We start from the raw sequence: 17943 nt of genomic DNA, 5'->3' as shown, positions 1-17943 counted from the left end.
CGTAGGCGCCGCCTTCAACCCATTTGGTGAAATAATCCGTCATAATGAGAATGTATTTCTTTTGACGGGACGCAGGGAGAGGTCCAACGATATCCATTGCCCATCGCATAAAAGGATATGGTGGAGAGGTCGTTCTCAACAGTTCGGTTGGCGCGTGGATAATCGGAGCGTGGCGCTGGCATTTCTCGCATCTAGCGACGAACTTATTGCAGTCGTCGTTCATAGTTGGCCAATAATGACCATTGTTGCGTATGCGTTGTGCGAGCGCGCGACCTCCTGAGTGATTACCGCCAGAACCTTAATGAACCTCTCTCATTACATCGTTGATTTCTTCGGGACCGACGCAAGTCAAAAGTGTACCAGATGCTGTCCAACGGAAGATGTTGCCATCGAGAAGTGTGTAATGCGCACAGCGAGTTCGAAGGCGCCGGGCCTCCCACTTGTCTGAAGGGACGATACCGTCTGCGATAAAACAACGGATTTCTTCTTGCCAATCGTGTGGTCGCTCGTGAAGTTCAGGATTGGGTTGGGCGTGCAATGATGACGCTCGTTCGTGAGATGGTGGCGATTGTTCCTGAGACGACGAAGTTCGTCCTTCTTCGCTGGTTGCAGATCCCTGCTCGGCCGAGCACTCCACATGTGGCACATTTGCCGGTGGTTCGATGACGAAGAGCGTGAGTATGGGGTTGCTGTCCTTTGTTCTTTGCTTTTTCGAGACTTGATCGCTGAAAGTCTCGTGTTCGATGAGCTGTTGTTTCTTTTTCTTATCTTGGATGTTGGGCTCGACGTGCGCGGGGAGATTGATGCTTGGTCGATCGATGCTCTCGACAGGGATTACTCGGCGTAAGTCAGGATTGGAGGTGGATGCGAGGACGGCCAGAGCGTCGGCCGGTGCGTTGTCACTTCGGGGAATTTTGTTCAACTCGAATGTCTCAAAATTGTTGGACATATCTTGGACAACTCGGAGGTAGGCATCCATGCGGTCGTTCTTCGCCTCGTAATCGCCGCTAAACTGGTGAGTTACCAGCTGTGAGTCACAGAAGACTTGTATCTTTTTCACTCATATTCCACTTGCCAATCGCATTCCGACGATTAGGGCTTCGTACTCGGCCTCGTTGTTTGAGGCGGGAAAGGCGAGCCGGAACGATTGTTCGAGTACTTCACCCGTTGGTGAAATGAGGTGAATGCCGATCCCGGAGCCGTGTCGAGAGGATGCGCCATCCACGTGCAGTGTCCACTTCTCCTCTCGCGGACAGCCGAACTCTAGCTTGGGGGGAGTTCGATCAAGAAATCAGCGAGCACCTGAGATTTTGCACAAGTGCGGTTTTTATATTCGATGTCGTACTCGCTGAGTTCCACTGCCCACTTCGCCAGGCGGCCCGATTGACTGGGGCTGTGGAGGATGCTTCGCAGAGGTTGGTTGGTTAAGACTTCAACAGTGTGGGATTGAAAATACGGCCGAAGCTTCCTGGCCGAAATAACTACAGCGTAAGCGAGTTTTTCCAACGTGGGATATCGGAGCTCGGCTCCGTCTAAGCTTTTACTCACATAAAAGATTGGGTGTTGTTCTCCTCTGTCCTCCTTGATTAGTACGCCACTGACCGCCGAACCGGAGACAGCGATGTACATATATAGAGTTTCGCCCTGATCGGGCTTTGCTAGGACAGGGGGAGTAGCTAGGTAGTGCTTGAGTTCTTGGAAAGCAGACTCGCACTTATCATCCCATTCAAACTTTTTGTTGCTACGAAGCAACTGGTAGAAAGGTAGACATTTATCGGTAGAGCGTGAAATAAATCTGTTCAGAGCAGCGATCCGCCCGGTGAGGCGCTGAACTTCTCGGGTGTTGCGTGGTGATGGGAGGTTGGTGAGCGCCGAAATTTGTTTCGGGTTAGCTTCGATACCTCTCTTCGTGTCGAGGTATCCTAAGAATTCTCCAGAAGTCACGCCGAACGAACACTTGGCTGGGTTCAGCTTCATATTGTATCGGTTTAGCACTTCAAAACACTGAGCGAGATGCAAGACGTGATCAACGGCCTGGATTGACTTGACCAGCATATCATCGATGTAAACTTCCATGGTTCGTCCGAGCTGCTCGGCAAACATGAGGTTGACGAGGCGCTGATAGGTTGCACCAGCGTTCTTGTGGCCGAATGGCATAACCTTGTAACAGTAAGTTCCTTGATCGGTGATGAAAGCCGTTTTCTCTTGATCGTTCTTGTGCATCATAATTTGGTTGTATCCTGAGTACGCATCCATGAACGACAAGAGCTCGTTCCCCGCGGTCGCCTCGACTAGTTGGTCGATGCGCGGCAGGGGAAAGCTATCCTTTGGACATGCCTTGTTGAGATCGGTAAAATCGACACACACTCGCCACTTGCCGTTCTTTTTCTTCACCACTACAGGATTGCTCAGCCAGTCAGGATACTTAACCTCACGGATGGATCCAGCCTCGAGTAGTTTCTTGACCTCCTCGTTAACGGCGGCGGTACGCTCTAGCCCGAGCTTTCGACGCCTTTGTTTGATCGGTTTGAACGTCGAGTCCACATTGAGCTCGTGGCAGGTTACATTTGGGTCGATGCCGGTCATACTGTTCATGCTCCACGCAAAGGTCGCTGCGTTCTGGCACAGGAACTTTACGAGCTCGTCCTTGATTGGTTGTGGTAGGTCGGCCCCAATTCCCACGCATCGAGTTGCGTCGGAAGAGTCAATATTTACTTGGACGATTGATTCAGAGTTAGGGCGAACACGACTGTCTGGGCGCTCGGCTGAGTCCGAAACGGTGAACGTCCGAGCGTGGCGTTGTTACGCTCGATGATGAAGCAGGTTCGTGCTACCAGCGGGTCCCCTTGTAGTGTAAATATTCCTCTAGGAGTTGGGAACTTTACGCACTGGTGGTAAGTTGACGCCACGGCCTTCATCTTATGCAACCAAGGAGTGCCGAGGATGACGTTGTATACGATCGGCTTGTCGACGATAGCGAAGTTGATGCAATGCATCGTCCCGCCCACATAGACCGGCAGCATGATCGTACCCTCCGTCATAACCGTGTCACCGTCGAATCCGGTGAGGGGTTGAACATCGTGTTCGGTGGTCCGCAAGTCGATTTCCATTTGAATGAGCACGTCTTTGAAAATGACGTTTACCGAACTACCTATGTCGATCAAGATTTTGGTAACCATGCTCTCGCCGATCTCCATCTCGACCACCAGTGGGTCGTTATGGGGTCCAGTGAGACCTGATGCGTCGGCTTCTGTGAACACGATTGGATCGGAGTTCGTAGTAGGTGGCGTGCTTTGAGCTAACCATCCTCGTTTGGCCTCTAGTCCCCGTCGATAAGCTTTGATAGAACGGACCGAGTCGCGGCAAGTCGCCAGACCATCCATGATCATGTGTATTCTTCGGCGTGGAGCCGGAGCGTTGGCATCCTCAGTTCGCTCGGGATTCCTTTTATGGGTTGGTGGGGGCGGAGGTAGAATTTTGGGTCTCGGTTGTGGCGCGGTGGCGGCGTCATATTGCTTGCTCGGGTTTTCGTTCTCAGGATTGAAGAAATGGTTATCCCTGTGAGCGGCTATTTGACGTCGCTTGAGATCGACGTCAATTTGGCCTTCTTTAAATTTGTCGAGCAATATTTGTTGGAGGGTGCGGCACTCTTCTGTTGAGTGACCTGCTCGCTTGTGGTATTCGCAATATTTGTTGCCACCCTTTCCTGATGGGTCTCGGACCCACTTGTTATTCCACGGTCTTGATGAAGACGCCTTGGGATCTTGATTACTAACTGCAAACGTTTGGACTTTCTTTCCTTTGTCCAACTTGTCGGCGTATTCTTTGTCGAAGTGTTGACGAGGCTCGTGATGCTCGTCTTGTGCCTTCTCTTTTCCTTTGGATGATTTAGGGGCCGGGGGTTCTGGACGGTTTGTCCTCGATGCCTTCTCTTCGTCTAACTCTATGTATCTGTTAGCGCGATGTAGCGCGTCGTCCAGAGTCAGGGGCTCGTGTATTATGATGTCTTCCCTAAATTGGGAGCCGTGAGCGAGAGCATTTCGGAGAGCCGATATTGCTGTGTCGTCGGCAATCGAGAGCTTTGACACGATTCTTTTAAACCTTTCCATGAAGTCTCGGAGAGATTCGTCGTTTCGCTGGAACATGTTCCAGAGATCGGCGTTTGACGCGCCTCGAATCATGAATGTAGAGTGATGTTGAAGAAAGGCGGTGGTAAGCTCGTGATAGCTCCCTATCGAGTTCGGTGGGAGCCGGGAGAACCACCCTAGAGCCTCATGGGCTAAATTCTCAACGAACAGCTGGCAGCAGCCAGCTTCGTACTCTTCGTCACTGAAATGAGCTCGGCTGATTGCAAAACTCATTGACGTCAAAAATGGCTTCGGATCGTCTAATCCGTTGTACGGGGTGAACTTGAACTTGTTTACGTAGCGGACTTGAATGCGGGAGATTCGCACCGTGAACGGTGAGCGTTGGACTTCTTCGAGCACTCGATCGAGGTTGGGAGCAGAGCTCGTGGCTCGATGGACTCTGGAAGAGAGTTCGTGGACCATCGCCTCTAGGCGTCGTATGGTTTCATCCTTGAGGTCGGCTTTGGGCTGTTGTTGGATCGGCAATGTCGGAGTCGGCGGGCTACCGCTCTTTTGGTCATGGCCGTCTCGCAGCTCTTCATTTGGCTCCTCTCGACTGCGGCGATCAACGGATCCTACGATAATGGACGTCGGGCGGCGTCTGTGGCCGTCGTATCGGTCCTCCACAGAAGGTTGCGCTGGGGGAGGATTCTCGTTCTCGCCGGCAGGACTGCTGTCGTTTCGGCGCTCGCCCCTCCTTCGTTGGAGCCTGCTGATCTGGTTCTGCGAGGCCTCTTGTGCGGCTGCGATGGCCTCGAGCCGTTCGTTCGTTCGTGTTTCCTGGCCATCAAGACGACCGAGAATGATCTGCATCATATCGTCGAGTCTGTTTCTTTGTATAGGTAAGGGGAAAGCGGCGCTGGGGGGAGCGGTAGCGTTGGTGAGAGCGGCGGTTAGGAGGGCAGCGGCGCTGGTAACCAGCTGGTCTGCGACAGGTCCGGTTCCGGCGTGCGCAGCTACAGGAGGCTCGGAGGATGTGTCAGGCGCCGACGGAGAGACTGTGCTCGGCAATGGGCCCTCGTCTGGGCTTGGCAGGGAGCTCGGCAGGGAGCTTGGCAGGGAGCTCGGCAGGGAGCTCGGCAGGGAGCTTGGCAGGGAGCTCGGAAGGGAGCTCGGCAGGGAGCTTGGCAGGGAGCTCGGAAGGGAGCTCGGCAGGGAACTCGGCAGGGGGACAGTTCGCGTCCTCGTTCGCCCCCATCGCTGCCCCGTTGGCTGCTCCGTTGCTTCGTCGAAGTTTTCGCTGGGGTTCGTCATGCCTTTTGAGATTTTGAGGAAGTGAGGATCGTCGATTTTGAGTCGTTAAAAGAAACGCTTTACTCTTGCCCCACGGTGGGCGCCAATTGTTTGTACCGGGGAATTACATAGTTTAAACAAATAAGATTTAGTGGGAATGAGCGAGCAAGTTCTTTATTAATCGGGAAAAACGTGAGATCGTCACTTAAACAAATCGTATTAGAGCTCGTTAGTCCACAGACGAACTAGTAAGCTTAAAATGACGATAGAAAACAAGACGAGTTATACGAAAGATAATAGCAGTTTTCGATGCAAAGTATTGCTCTGGGGGTATTGTCCGCGGGTCAGGATGATGATCCCAATAAATGTTTTCTCCTTTTATAGGAGACTGTTGACCTAGGAGAGTTTAGGGTTCCCTTCACGAATTCCCGAGATTGCCCCTTTGCGGGAATTAATGACTTGCTTTCAACCTCGCTGGGCCGAGAATGCAACTAATGAGTGTCGTTGAGCCGAGTGGCATATTGGGCGTAGCCCATATCCAACAGATTATATAGGAAAAAAAGAATGAACTCTTGCTTTAAGGAAGAGGGATAGAAATTTCTGGTTTCATCAGCTAAAAGTCTAGTTTGATACTATTCGTATGTTGATTATGGCAATAGAAAACATATTATTTGAGAACTACATCAGCAAGTCAACACAGCGATATTTAGGTAGTCGTCGCTTTTTTTTTTTTTTTTTTTTTTTTAATATTTATATAGAGTTCAAGTTTTTTAGGTTTGGAATTGCACAACATCAAATTTGACTTTGGGAGCTTCTTTTTTCTTTTTCTATTCTTTCAACGGTCTTTGATTTTCATAGTACCTACATCTACATGTGTGATGTGTCAAATGAATGAACTTGCCAAATAAAATGTTGGAGATATATATAGATGAAGATGGAACACTCGCTGCAAATTGCATAGCATTCAGCAAATCAAAAGTAGATCAGTCGTTAATGTTGGACAGTGAAAATAATTACGTGATACTGTTTTTCCACTGTAAAATAGATAATAATCTACTACCAACATAATGTAATGATCTGGTGGTTGCTTTGATACCAAATATAAACTTAACTTCATGTAATCAACTATGAGTCTACGACCAATGTAATCTGGTGGTTACTCTGATACCAAATATAAATGTAACTTCATGTAATCAACTACGAGTCCACGACCAATGCAATTTAGTGGTTGAAATAGTCGCTATTAGATTAAAAATACCCACAAGGCCCTTTTAAGTTTAACTATTATAATAAAAGTGTCGCATAAGAAAACCATGCTCGTATATATATCACACCACGATTTTACTTATATATATATATATATGCATAAATTTAAATCCATATGTTACTCATATAGAATATGTTGGATAACTCAGCTTAAATATGTATCTGAGTGAGGTGGGTAACAAAACAAAATAGCATGTATTAGTTTTTATTTATTTATTATTAATTCAGTAATTCTCTAATAAACATGTAGCTAGCCTAAAATAAATATATATATATATATATATATATATATATATATATATATATATATATATTGTTGTTATCGAATTGGAAAGAGAAGAAAATATTAAATGTTAAAGAACCCCTAACCAAAAAAATAATTGCTTACAGACTGTGATCGACAGTCATGAAATTAGTCCGATACAAATTTACCCAGAAATATTTAACTAAAAAATCTAATCATGAATTTGGTGTATTTACATCATAATTTTCACATGTTCCGGCACAGATGCTTTCGTACATAATAAATTATATATGAATTGTATGAATCTTCCACATTAGATTGCTGAACTATTGTATGGTACTGATCAACGTCTTAATTAATTTAATAACACAATTTAATTTCAATGAAGAAATACAAAAACCCCCATGTTAAACCTTATAAAATGACAATAAGAGGCATATATTATAGTTGTAACATTGCTGACACATTGTCCTTTCATACGTGAGTTTGAGCCACATGTTCATAGTTCCTACTCTTCGTCAATTGGCCGAGATGGATGTAGCTAGTGGAAGCAATCGTGGAGGGGATCGTCGACGACGTTGGCAAATACGACGACATATGCGACAAATAAGCCAACATATCAATCGAACAAGTTGGATTAGGAAAAAAAAAAAAAAAGTTGGATTAGGAATAGTAAAACAGGAAACGCGACCCAAAATAAAAAATAAATCAGAAGCATATACAGAATTATTTCATCGTCGGATGGCACCAATACGATTGCGAAAAAGAACGCTGCCGATACACAAATTACCGCTGCGGAGTGTATAACAAAAACATCATAAGATAACTATGATATATGAGATCTATTATTTTTCATATAAAGTCAGTAAGTCCAGTTAAAAAACGATCGAGTTAGTATTTTATACCAATCTGTTTTGTTAAGTAGTTTAAGTCAACCATTGGGCACACTAACCTAAAATCAACATCTTAACCTTAATTCTTTTACATGACTATTTTTAGACTTTTAGTTCTAACTTTTCACTGTTTCAGTAATAAATTGTCAAACGCAAAAGTTACTATAAAATTCGAGGGTTCATGCAAGTTATTATAGATTGAATATCCATCCGTTTCAAAATATATGATATTTTGCTTAAAAACTCGCAAATTAAAAAAAGACTAATTTAAAAAAGTTCAACCAATTATAAACAAGACTACATAATAGAAAATATTAAACTAATCTAAAAATTACATAAAACGGAGGACGTACTAATTAAGTAGTCTTCTTATATGAAATTGTACTGTACATAGTTGATTGGTTGGTACCTTAGTCGTAAACCACTGATGAAGAGAAGAATGAGGCTCATCGAGGCAGAGAATGACACTGTACTGCTAATAACCATCCCAAGATAGGCTACACGCTTGCAAATCTTGTAATCCAATACAACAGTTACCTCTTTCTACAAACCCGAACTCTAGTTTAAAAAACAAAATTTTCCCACCAAAATTAAAAAAAAAAAAAATCCGCCAAAACAATATTGTCAAAAAATATTCCTGCCAAAAAAAGTTTACAAAAATTTTATAAGGTTTTAATAAGGTTTAAACGACTTAAAAATATTTATAAGACATTTATAAAGTTTTTATAAGTAGAAACTTTATAAAAACTTTGTAAATGCCTTAAAAAAACCTTATAAAAATCTTATAAAATTTTTTTTTAAAAACATTGTAAAAGCGTTTACAAGATTTTTTATAAGATTTTTATAAGGTTTTATAGATTTTTAAAAGCGTTTACAAGGTTTTAATAAGTTTTTATAAGATTTTTATAAGGTCAACATTATGGATTGTATGAATCTTCTTCCACATTAGATAGCTGAAGCCTCTTCTTCATCTCATCCTTATCAATATAAGTTTAAGTTCGATTAAAAGCAAAAATTGAGGTCTCAATGTTCCAAGATAGTTTTGTTGTTTTTGATAAGATAATAATTATGTAGTGAATTTGCAAGCGGATGCAGGGGATGATTGTTATATGTGGAAGATTGGTGATGGTGTACCCTATATACTTTCTCTACTGTAAAAACTTGGTCTTACTTGAACCCGCCTAGATCATGAGTGGAATGGTATGAAGCAGTTTGGTTTATAGGAAGGATTCCTAGGCATGCTTTTGTTGCATGGGTTAACTCTAGACACAGGCTTCATACAAAGGATAGACTTCACAGCTGGGGTCTAGTGGTGTCTCCACTCTGTCTGCACTGCAACTCACACGACGAGTCTCGGCAACATCTATTCTTTGATTGCGCTTATTCCTCTGAGATTTGGCACTATTTCACATCGTGAGCCCATGTTTCTCCACTTGCTTTATTTGAGGATGGAGTTACATGGCTGAAGAATCCTTGCCGAGATAAGAACACAGCTTTGATTCTTCGGCTAGCGTGTCAAGCATCGGTCTACATAATCTGGACAGAACGCAATTATCGTATCCATAACAATACCTTTCACTTGCTTCTGTTCAACTTCTTGAAGTTAAAAGCATAATTCGGTGTCATCTCGATCCTTTGTCGAGAGCTCAGCGGCTTACCTCCCCTTCGGACTCCTTTTTGGTTACCTGGTTCGTTTATTCGAGTAATCTTTTTATATCTGTTGTATTGTAGGTGTATCTCTTTTAGGAGGCACTTGGTTGTAATTAATGAAGGTATGTGTTAAAAAAAAAAAAAAAATAATAATAATAATAATAATAATAAATTTTTCACAAATCACAAACAGCGTGTCGTTTTATTTGTTTCTGATGAACTAACGCGTTGTTTTCTCTCAGACGAGCGTAGACGTCGTTATGACGTTGGGGTCCTTTTAGAACGGGTCAAAAGTTCAAGGGTAAAAAAACAAAAATTATGTGAAGATCTTTTTAATCAACTTGGATAAATACAAGGGTCCGTTTTGCAATTTTTCCTGAACAAAGTCGCCGAAATTAGGGTTTTAGTATTTTAGTGAGTGGTCTCTTCTTCTACATTGTTTGCAGCTTCTTTGATCGACTGAGAGAATCCAAAGCTTTAACAACCATGGGAAGCGAAGACATGATTGACCACCTTAACGACGAAGAGGAAGAGGAGGAGTTCAACACACCAGAACCTCTAGAGAAGAAGCAAAGGAAAGGGAAGGAGATTGCAACAGAAACAGAACCAGAAACAGAGGATCAAAACAGAGACAAGAAAATCAGACTCAAGGTGAAACAAATCCGTGAGAGACCCGATAGAATCTCTCCTATCGTCGCTTATTTCTCTACAAGCTACGATCCTTGCGAGGTAGATCCAGAAACGGGCGAGAAAGTTCATGAAACTCCAAAAGTTACTGTTTACAAGCATAAGGATGAGACGAAGAAGAGGCTTCAGGTTGTGGTAAGCCCTCCTGGCGCGAACGTGGAGTTCGTGGGAACGAATTACACTGGGGAGCAAGCGGCTATGCAGACTACTGCTTATGCATTGGGTGTCGTCAATAGAGAGAAGAAGACGATCAGGATTTTTCCGGTTGCGCACAATAAGGTTTGAAAAAATAGATTTTTTTTCTGTTACCCTTGTTTTTGATGAGGTTTGAGTTAGTGGGAATGTTTTAGTGTATTGTTAATAATAAAAGGAATGATTTTTGGGAGTTGAGTTTTGGTTTGTGTTATTAGAAACTAGAGTTGAAGTTTTGGGTTTTAACTTGCAGATAATAAGATTGGAGCCAAGAATTAAAACTGAAGAAGCAAATGAGGAAGAAGCTTCAGACGCAGAACTTAGCATAAGAGATCGACTAAGCAAAACTAACCAGAAGTATAGTACAAAGAAAGTTGTTTCTCGGGTATGTCATCTTTTCTATGTGTCACTTGTTCTCTACAGTATCTATCAGTCTTATTGGTATCATTGCAAATATAAGCTGCTGTATATAATCCTAGCTTCTGACTTAGTACCTATATTAATCTTGAGATTCATTGAGAGGATTATAAATCTTAATGAGAATGTGTGTGTCTTTATGCAGGATAAGAAGAAGCGTAACTTAAATCTGGGAGATGATGCCGAGACTCAGAAGTTCCTTGACGGGAAACTTAATGAACTTGATATTAATACGGGGGCTCTTGAAGGAACCAGTTCTACTGTTGCACGCAACATTCCTCCTTATGATGCCTCTGCAACTTCTCCAAGGGAAGCTTATCCTTTGGACAAAATCATCGAAAAGGGAGAATGGAACTTCCTTGGAGATATATACAGGTTTCTGCAGCAGGAAACTGAAGCAGCACCTGACAGTTACCCTTTTTTTGTCCGCAACAGATTGTACAAGTTGCGAGATATCAAGGTAAGATTTTGATTCTATTATTGGTAGCATATGCATATACGTGGTAAACATGGTAACTCTAACATGCGGAACTATCATGTTGGCTTTGCTGTTAACAAAGATTCTGAACTTGTAGATATAGTCAATTTGATCGTCATAGTTTCATCTACAGCTCAGATTCTGTATGCGTATTTGATTTTTGCTGTTTGATATGCAGGACGATGACGAGAAGCAGAGGGTTTCTGGTGCTTTGACGTTTCTCACTCATCTAATTAAGTTCAAGGACAGAAGCTCTATGAATTTTGAATCCGCTAAAAACCACAGGATTCCAGATATCATCCATCGGAAATTTGTTAGCATGTTCAAGGATCCTGAATCAGATAGGATACCTGTTGAGAAGTCCAACCTTCTGACAAGCTATGTTCTTGTGCTTTCACTTCACGTGGATAATTTCAAGACCGATCCAGAAGACATAGCTAAAGATCTTAGGATGAGCACAGTTGATCTAAGGAAACATTTTGAGAACCTTGGCTGCATAATCTCGATGGAGAAGACAACTAGGGTTGCAACCTTACCGACCCCTCTCAGTTTCCCGCAGATCAGGCGGAGGAGGAAGACACAAAAGTGATGACGATCTGTACTGTATTTTTTTGCTTATTTGCTGGTACTTTAGACATATTTTCGTTGGGCTTAATGTAGTATTTAAAAGACATGTTTCTTGGGTTTAATGATGTTTTCGAAAATTCCATGATATTGAACTAAGAGGTACTTTATTAACAAAACAAGTAGTATGGGTTTTAATAATTTCAACCCCATGATGAAATAAGCATTACGCCACAAAATCCGGTTAACAGTAAAATTGTTGGATTTCCTTATTTTATTTTGGGACAAAAAATCTGCCACCTCAATGTAATGAATAGCAAAACACGCAACTTTAAAGGCCTCAGTGCTAAAGGGACAAATCTGGTAGTGAGCCAGAGAAATTTGATGTCAGACTCTTATGAATTTAGCTTTGATGTGTGTGTGTGTATGTGTGTGTCTGGATTTTAGAGCAACATAGATTCCGGGGTTTCGATGTAGCCCTTGAAAGCTTTCAGCCACTCCGCTCCAATAGCACCTGCACATGAAGAACACTTACTAGATGTTTTCGACGAAATGATTACTGATAATACAATAGGGGATGGGAGGAAGAATCTGTTACCATCTATTACGCGGTGGTCACAGCTTAGTGTTACAGACATGTACGAAGCAACGTTGTATTGGTCAGGACCAGTACCGGGAACAACTCTCTTTTCGGCTGTTTTGAGATTCAGACACCACAATATAATAAGTTATGGGGAAGAAACTCCAATGGATAAAGTCGATGGGTGTGCTAAGGGCTTACCGGATCCTATTGCTAGAATGGCAGCTTGAGGTGGATTGATGACGGCACAAAACTGTTTGATGCCAAAAGGTCCTCCCAAGTTGGAGACTGTGAATGTCCCTCCCTGTCAGAAGAAACAGTTTTGAGTTGATTTTCTTTCAGAGCAGCATTATTAGTGAGCAGTGACCAAAATCTAATCTAACCTCGTAATCTTCCGGCTTCAAGCTGTTTTCTTTTGCTTTCTGGGCCAAGAATCGAACCTCTTCTCCAATTGTGGACAGTCCTTTCTTGTCTGCGTCCTGCAATCAAGCAATTTGATAAACTGAGTTTTTTATTTTCTGAAATCTCAAGTTTCTGCGAAGAAATGTTAATAACTGTATCAACAGCTCCCTCACCTTGACCACAGGAACGTAAAGCCCATTTTCTGTTTGTACAGCAACGTTGATGTTGACATTTTTAAATCTGTACATAAAAAGAGTAAAATAAGAACCACGAAACTAGATGATTTGCAAAGTTGTCATGAACCTCTGAAGCAGAATATGTACTTACTGGCGGATATATTCGTCTGTCCATGAACTGTTGCACTGAGGAACTTTTCGAAGAGCCAGTGCAGCAGCCTGCAATTTCGAATAAGAAAAGGTTTCATAATGGATAACAGAGAAGGATATTTAATTAGGCTTGCAAGAAAGGAAGTATGATGCACCTTAATAACAAGATCATTTACAGATATCCGTTTCCCACCAGAAGCCTCTTGGAATGAATTGAGTTGACTCCTAAGACTGCATATAACAATAGCTATGTTTAGCACCCATTGACCGAATCAAATACATAATCTGAAACTTAATACTTACCCCATCATTTTGTCCACACATGTATCCACGGTCAGGTAGTAGTGAGGAATAGTTTGCTTTGAGAATGCCAAACGTGAGGCTGTGACCTGTCAAATTCATACAGTTAACAAATTTTGGAATTTTTGGCTTATAGTGCCCAAAACAGAGAGATCGTGGGTCAAGGTAACCTAGAAATACCACAAGCAATTAAGATATAAGGTTGTATAGGTATTTGCCTTTCGTATCTGAGTGTGAGGGATGTCAACATAGTCCAGATCTGGAACCTTTGAATCCGTGCGCTTGGAAGGCTTGGCAGTAGTTTCTTTACCACCTGAAGCTGTCCCATAGGAAGATGCATTAGGACACATGGATGACGTAAATTCGGTAAAGAGAAGCAAGAAAGACTGGGGAAAAATGGAAGGAGAGGGCATAGCCAAGGCGTTATTATACCTAAGAAATCTTCGACATCAGCCTTCACTATCCGTCCTTCAGGACCTGTGCCTTTGATGCTTGAGAGAGGTACCTAATGTTTTTAAGGGAAAAGTAGGACAAAAAGTTAAGAGCATGGGGATCAAACACTAGAGCTTTACTAGTAACTTTTTTTTGGAAACTAACACTATTATCTTCAGCCAACTTTCTTGCAAGAGGACTGGCAAAAATACGATCTTCTGAAGGAGCCGAGCTTGGCTTGGTACTCTTGGCTTCAGGAGCACTGGTTGTTTTCTCAACCTTCTCTTCCTTTGGAGGGGAAGGAGCTGGTTTTTCTTCAGGAGCAGCACGACCAGTATCAGATGAGGGGGTGTAATCTTTAAACTTTTGAATATCCTCTTCCTCTTCAACTGTGATAGCAATCACCTAGTTGGGGACAAAGTACACTTATATGTGATTTATATAAAGAAAGATATTTTGTCAATTTTGTTGCATAATTCATTGATTTGCTGTTGCAACTCTATAGTAACAAAAAGGGAGCGTAAGGCTCACAATAAATATTTTATGAGAAGCCATTATAATTAACAAGTCTCCACGAAAAAGAAGAAACAATCATACCTCCCCAACTTGAATTTCTTTAGCCCCTTCCTCCTTTACTATCTTGGCTAGAAAACCCTCTTCCATGCATTCCATTTCGACGGTTGCTTTGTCCTAAAATATTTAGATTGAGATTAGTGTTATTTTCCTGGCAGAAGAATAAAAAGAAGAAGAGATTCAATCTGGATTAACATTACAGTTTCGACTTCACAAAGCACTTCACCAGGAGCAACTTTATCACCTTCTTTCTTCAGCCACCTGGCAATGTTACCCTGAAGTTTCAACAAGTAGCTTTAGTAGAGTGATAAAATAATATACCACGTAAATTTTAGTAAGTAGGTACTCAAAAATCCATACCTCAGTCATCGTTGGCGAAAGAGAAGGCATTCCAATCTCTTGATGAGGAGGAAGATCTGAAACATATGTTTAGAAGTTCTCGGTAAAACAAACCATGTGGAATGTATATCCACAGTGAAAGAAAAAAGGTATCCCCAAAAGGCACAAAAACCAAGTCAGACGCTAGTTATTCCAGTTACCATTAATATTCCACACAGTTGCACAATATTGCCATAACAGAAAATTCCGTGATAAACCCCTTATAGATCGTTAACTAGCTACATAGCTAGCATATACAAGGCCGGCCTAAAGAAGTATGAAATATGATCCGGCAAAAGAATACTGGTTTTCTCTACACAGATTATCATACAGGCCAAAGAATACATAAAAAGAGCAAGCTGGAAGTCATGTACAAGTTAAAGTTAAACTCTTGATGAAGAACTAAACTAACTACCTGAACTTGATGAAAATCCTCTTACTGATCGCATCTGGGAGCTGAAACGCAAGAAAGTTAGCTTACAGTAAGAAAATTAGCTTAAGATAGAAGTATCCATACAGGAACACAGTAAGAAGTATGCACATGACAATTTACATACCTTATAAATTCTTTAAAAAGTCTTGGTCCTGCCATTGTGCTGCTTAGTTTTGTGCTCATTGTTGAAATACCACTAGGCATTGATACCTATATATTGCATTTAACAACGTTACGACAAAAAACACAGAGAGGATTATGCTATAAGGGCAAAGCCGAGAAAGAAATCAGAACAGAAGGGACTAACATTGCCGGCACTACATTTAGAAATTCTCTCCACAGTGGAATAATTCAGGCGGGACTTGAAGATATCTGAAGAACAAAAACAAGAAAATGCTGAAGGGAGAAGCATAACATATTACTCAAAAACATATTAACTGTTAATCATTTTAAAGAGGGAACACAACTCTCTTCCTCAATGGGAAAACGATACGAATAGCAAATTTAAACTATTCCAGCTCCACAGAGATGGTGTGGTGCTTGTAACCGTGTCAACCAATAGAAACAACCGTATAGCTGGATACAATTCCACATCACATGAGCACAAGAATAGCAACGAAGAGGACACGAAAAATTCAAACTAAGTTACCTTGTCCACCAGTGAGAGAGGGCTGGGTACAGTTGGAGAAACATCGGACAGCCACAGCATGGTCACGCCTCAGTATTGTGGAAACATGTTTCAACTGTCAAAATCACACAACCATCAAAGCGGCGTTATACAAATGACTCTGCTTGCAAAACCAGAACCCAGAACTCTTCCAGTAGTAATAAAAATGAACACACTAGCGTGACAACCACAATTTGCAAAAATCATAACGCGAACCTTAACTAAAGCTATGGATAGCAAAATGCAGAATTGCCCATGATTAAAAATCAATCATTACCAACCAAAAGTTTCGTTAATGGAATACCAAATGGAAACAATTTTATAATCACGAAATCAAAATGATCATCGAAGAATTAAAAAACACGATCAGATAGGTACCCAAAAAAATGAAAAAAGGGAGAGGGAGAAAGAGAAACCTTTTTGGAATGATTGATGATGATACGAGATGCGTAAGTCATTGTTGTGCAAATCGGAACACTGCCTCAGCCCCCGATCCGAATTCGCAACTGTGAATGTTTCGATTAGAAAGGAAGATGTAGAAAACAAAACAAATTCAAATGGTATGGAGTGTTTAGGGTTTTCAGCAAAAACAAAATATCAGAAGATCGACGAAATCAATTATTTTGACTTTTTTTTTTTATTTTAATTCCAATCCAAATTTTCGTTTTTGATTCTCTGAGCTTTTGCGAGTCACCAAAAGACAGAGATCATCAGGTGCGTTAAGAGTGAGTAGGCATCTAATGAACGGCGGGGATTTGTCAAACTCAAACAAAGGCCGATTTTAAAGTCAAAACTTTACTAATGGGCCTAATCTTCCTAGGCCCGTATAAAATTGAATCTATGTTTCAACTTTCAACAGACTCTATAAAATACGTTGTTATTGTAAAATACGTTCTTGATGAAAATACTCGTATGGCTCAATTTTTACACTTATGATGATCATTCACCAAGTCGTGAAAGTTCTTGTCCTAGGGGACATGTTCCTCTCACTCAGCTGCTACCAGCATTTTAAATCGTTTGAAAAAAAATCTCAAAAAAAACAGAGCGGAACTGGGGGCAATTCTTTATGTCTTTTGCTTAGTTTTCCTCATACATTTTGACTCTAAAGCACGATTCTGTTTTTGCCCTCTCCAGCTATGTCTACAATGGCAACAGCTTAGTAAAGCCGTTAGAAGGCTGCAAGAAACTCATTGTGATGTCCTTCGTTTCGTCCAGAGGTGCTCAAGAAATTGTAACAATTGAATACTATGTATCTCTACTCTAGACACATAGGCATGTACCCCCTGACTAACTAACTCCACTTTGTATCCCACAACTTGTCTTCTAAAATATTTATATAAAATTATTGGATTCAAGGATTCACTTGTAAATGCATTTGAATGTTGTCATGTGGAACAGTAATTACCTGATTAAACATCGAACATAGAGAGACAAATGTGTTAATACTTGAATAATGATTAATATATTTTCCCATAATAGTTTTTTACCATTCAATTTAATTATTTTTGTAATTTGAAGCTAGGTTGCATGAAAACGGAAACATATATGCAGAAGTGAAACGCTTCGGAAACAAAACGATTTTTTCTAAAATTAGGAAATGAAAACATTTTGGAAACATATATATATATATATATTGAATAAAACACCAAACATAAATATTATATGGTTGAACTAAAACACTAATAATATTATATATTTATATGTATAATGAATTCATATATTTCCAAGTTATTTATTACTAAGTTTCCAAAAAAAATGATTTTGGTCGCATTTTCAAATAGAAATTTATAGGAATCGTGTTTCCAAAATGAAAATGGAGTTTCCATCGTGTTTTTAAATAGAATTTTTATGAATCGTGTTTCCATAACTTATTTCTTTGTTTCCACGAGTTTCAGAAACGGAAAATGGAGCTCAAAAAAGAGTTTTGATGCAACATATATTTGGAGAACGAAAGCTTTAAAAATAAATTAAAAATAGATTGAATTTTTTTTTCCTTTTTTCCGTCAATAAATAATCCTTTTGTCACAAAATAATTAATAAAAATAATGAAGAATTTATGTTCCAAAGTAGTTGCCCACTAGATATTCTTTAATCTAGAGAC

General features: G+C 41.1%; 3 protein-coding genes and 2 pseudogenes across 3 annotated transcripts; 2 read left to right on the top strand and 3 right to left on the bottom strand.

Annotated features, from left to right (window-relative positions):
• Positions 1–298: 298 nt before the first annotated feature.
• On the bottom strand, positions 299–7467 carry LOC147949583 (uncharacterized; annotated as a pseudogene).
• Positions 2712–4553, bottom strand: LOC147949584 (uncharacterized). Its single transcript, XM_087449664.1, has one exon. The coding sequence runs from the start codon at positions 4548–4550 to the stop codon at positions 2712–2714; it is 1839 nt and encodes a 612-aa protein (XP_087305790.1). The 5' UTR covers positions 4551–4553.
• A 1215-nt stretch (positions 7468–8682) lies between the features above and the next one.
• Positions 8683–9868, top strand: LOC109132712 (uncharacterized; annotated as a pseudogene).
• Positions 9654–11891, top strand: LOC104704741 (uncharacterized). Its single transcript, XM_010420779.3, has 4 exons — positions 9654–10379; positions 10546–10677; positions 10855–11169; positions 11366–11891. The coding sequence occupies exons 1-4, from the start codon at positions 9900–9902 to the stop codon at positions 11774–11776; spliced, it is 1338 nt and encodes a 445-aa protein (XP_010419081.2). The 5' UTR covers positions 9654–9899; the 3' UTR covers positions 11777–11891.
• Positions 11892–11995: 104 nt separating this feature from the next.
• On the bottom strand, positions 11996–16591 carry LOC104778698 (dihydrolipoyllysine-residue acetyltransferase component 2 of pyruvate dehydrogenase complex, mitochondrial). Its single transcript, XM_010503145.3, has 19 exons — positions 16259–16591; positions 15825–15918; positions 15483–15547; positions 15300–15385; positions 15158–15198; positions 14725–14780; positions 14565–14639; positions 14389–14481; positions 13957–14196; positions 13792–13864; positions 13578–13678; positions 13363–13448; positions 13215–13290; positions 13061–13128; positions 12907–12973; positions 12715–12810; positions 12533–12635; positions 12350–12445; positions 11996–12265 (listed from the first exon to the last, which is right to left on the bottom strand). Exons 1-19 carry the CDS (start codon positions 16298–16300, stop codon positions 12195–12197), a joined length of 1629 nt encoding a protein of 542 aa, XP_010501447.1. The 5' UTR covers positions 16301–16591; the 3' UTR covers positions 11996–12194.
• Between the last annotated feature and the right edge of the window lie 1352 nt (positions 16592–17943).

The sequence above is a fragment of the Camelina sativa genome, chromosome 1 (assembly GCF_030686135.1).
Source record: "Camelina sativa cultivar CO46 ecotype springtype chromosome 1, ASM3068613v1".
In the NCBI taxonomy this organism is placed as follows: domain Eukaryota; kingdom Viridiplantae; phylum Streptophyta; class Magnoliopsida; order Brassicales; family Brassicaceae; genus Camelina; species Camelina sativa.
The sequence above is the reverse complement of the archived record's forward strand: the minus strand, read 5'-3'. Positions and strand labels throughout refer to the sequence as shown.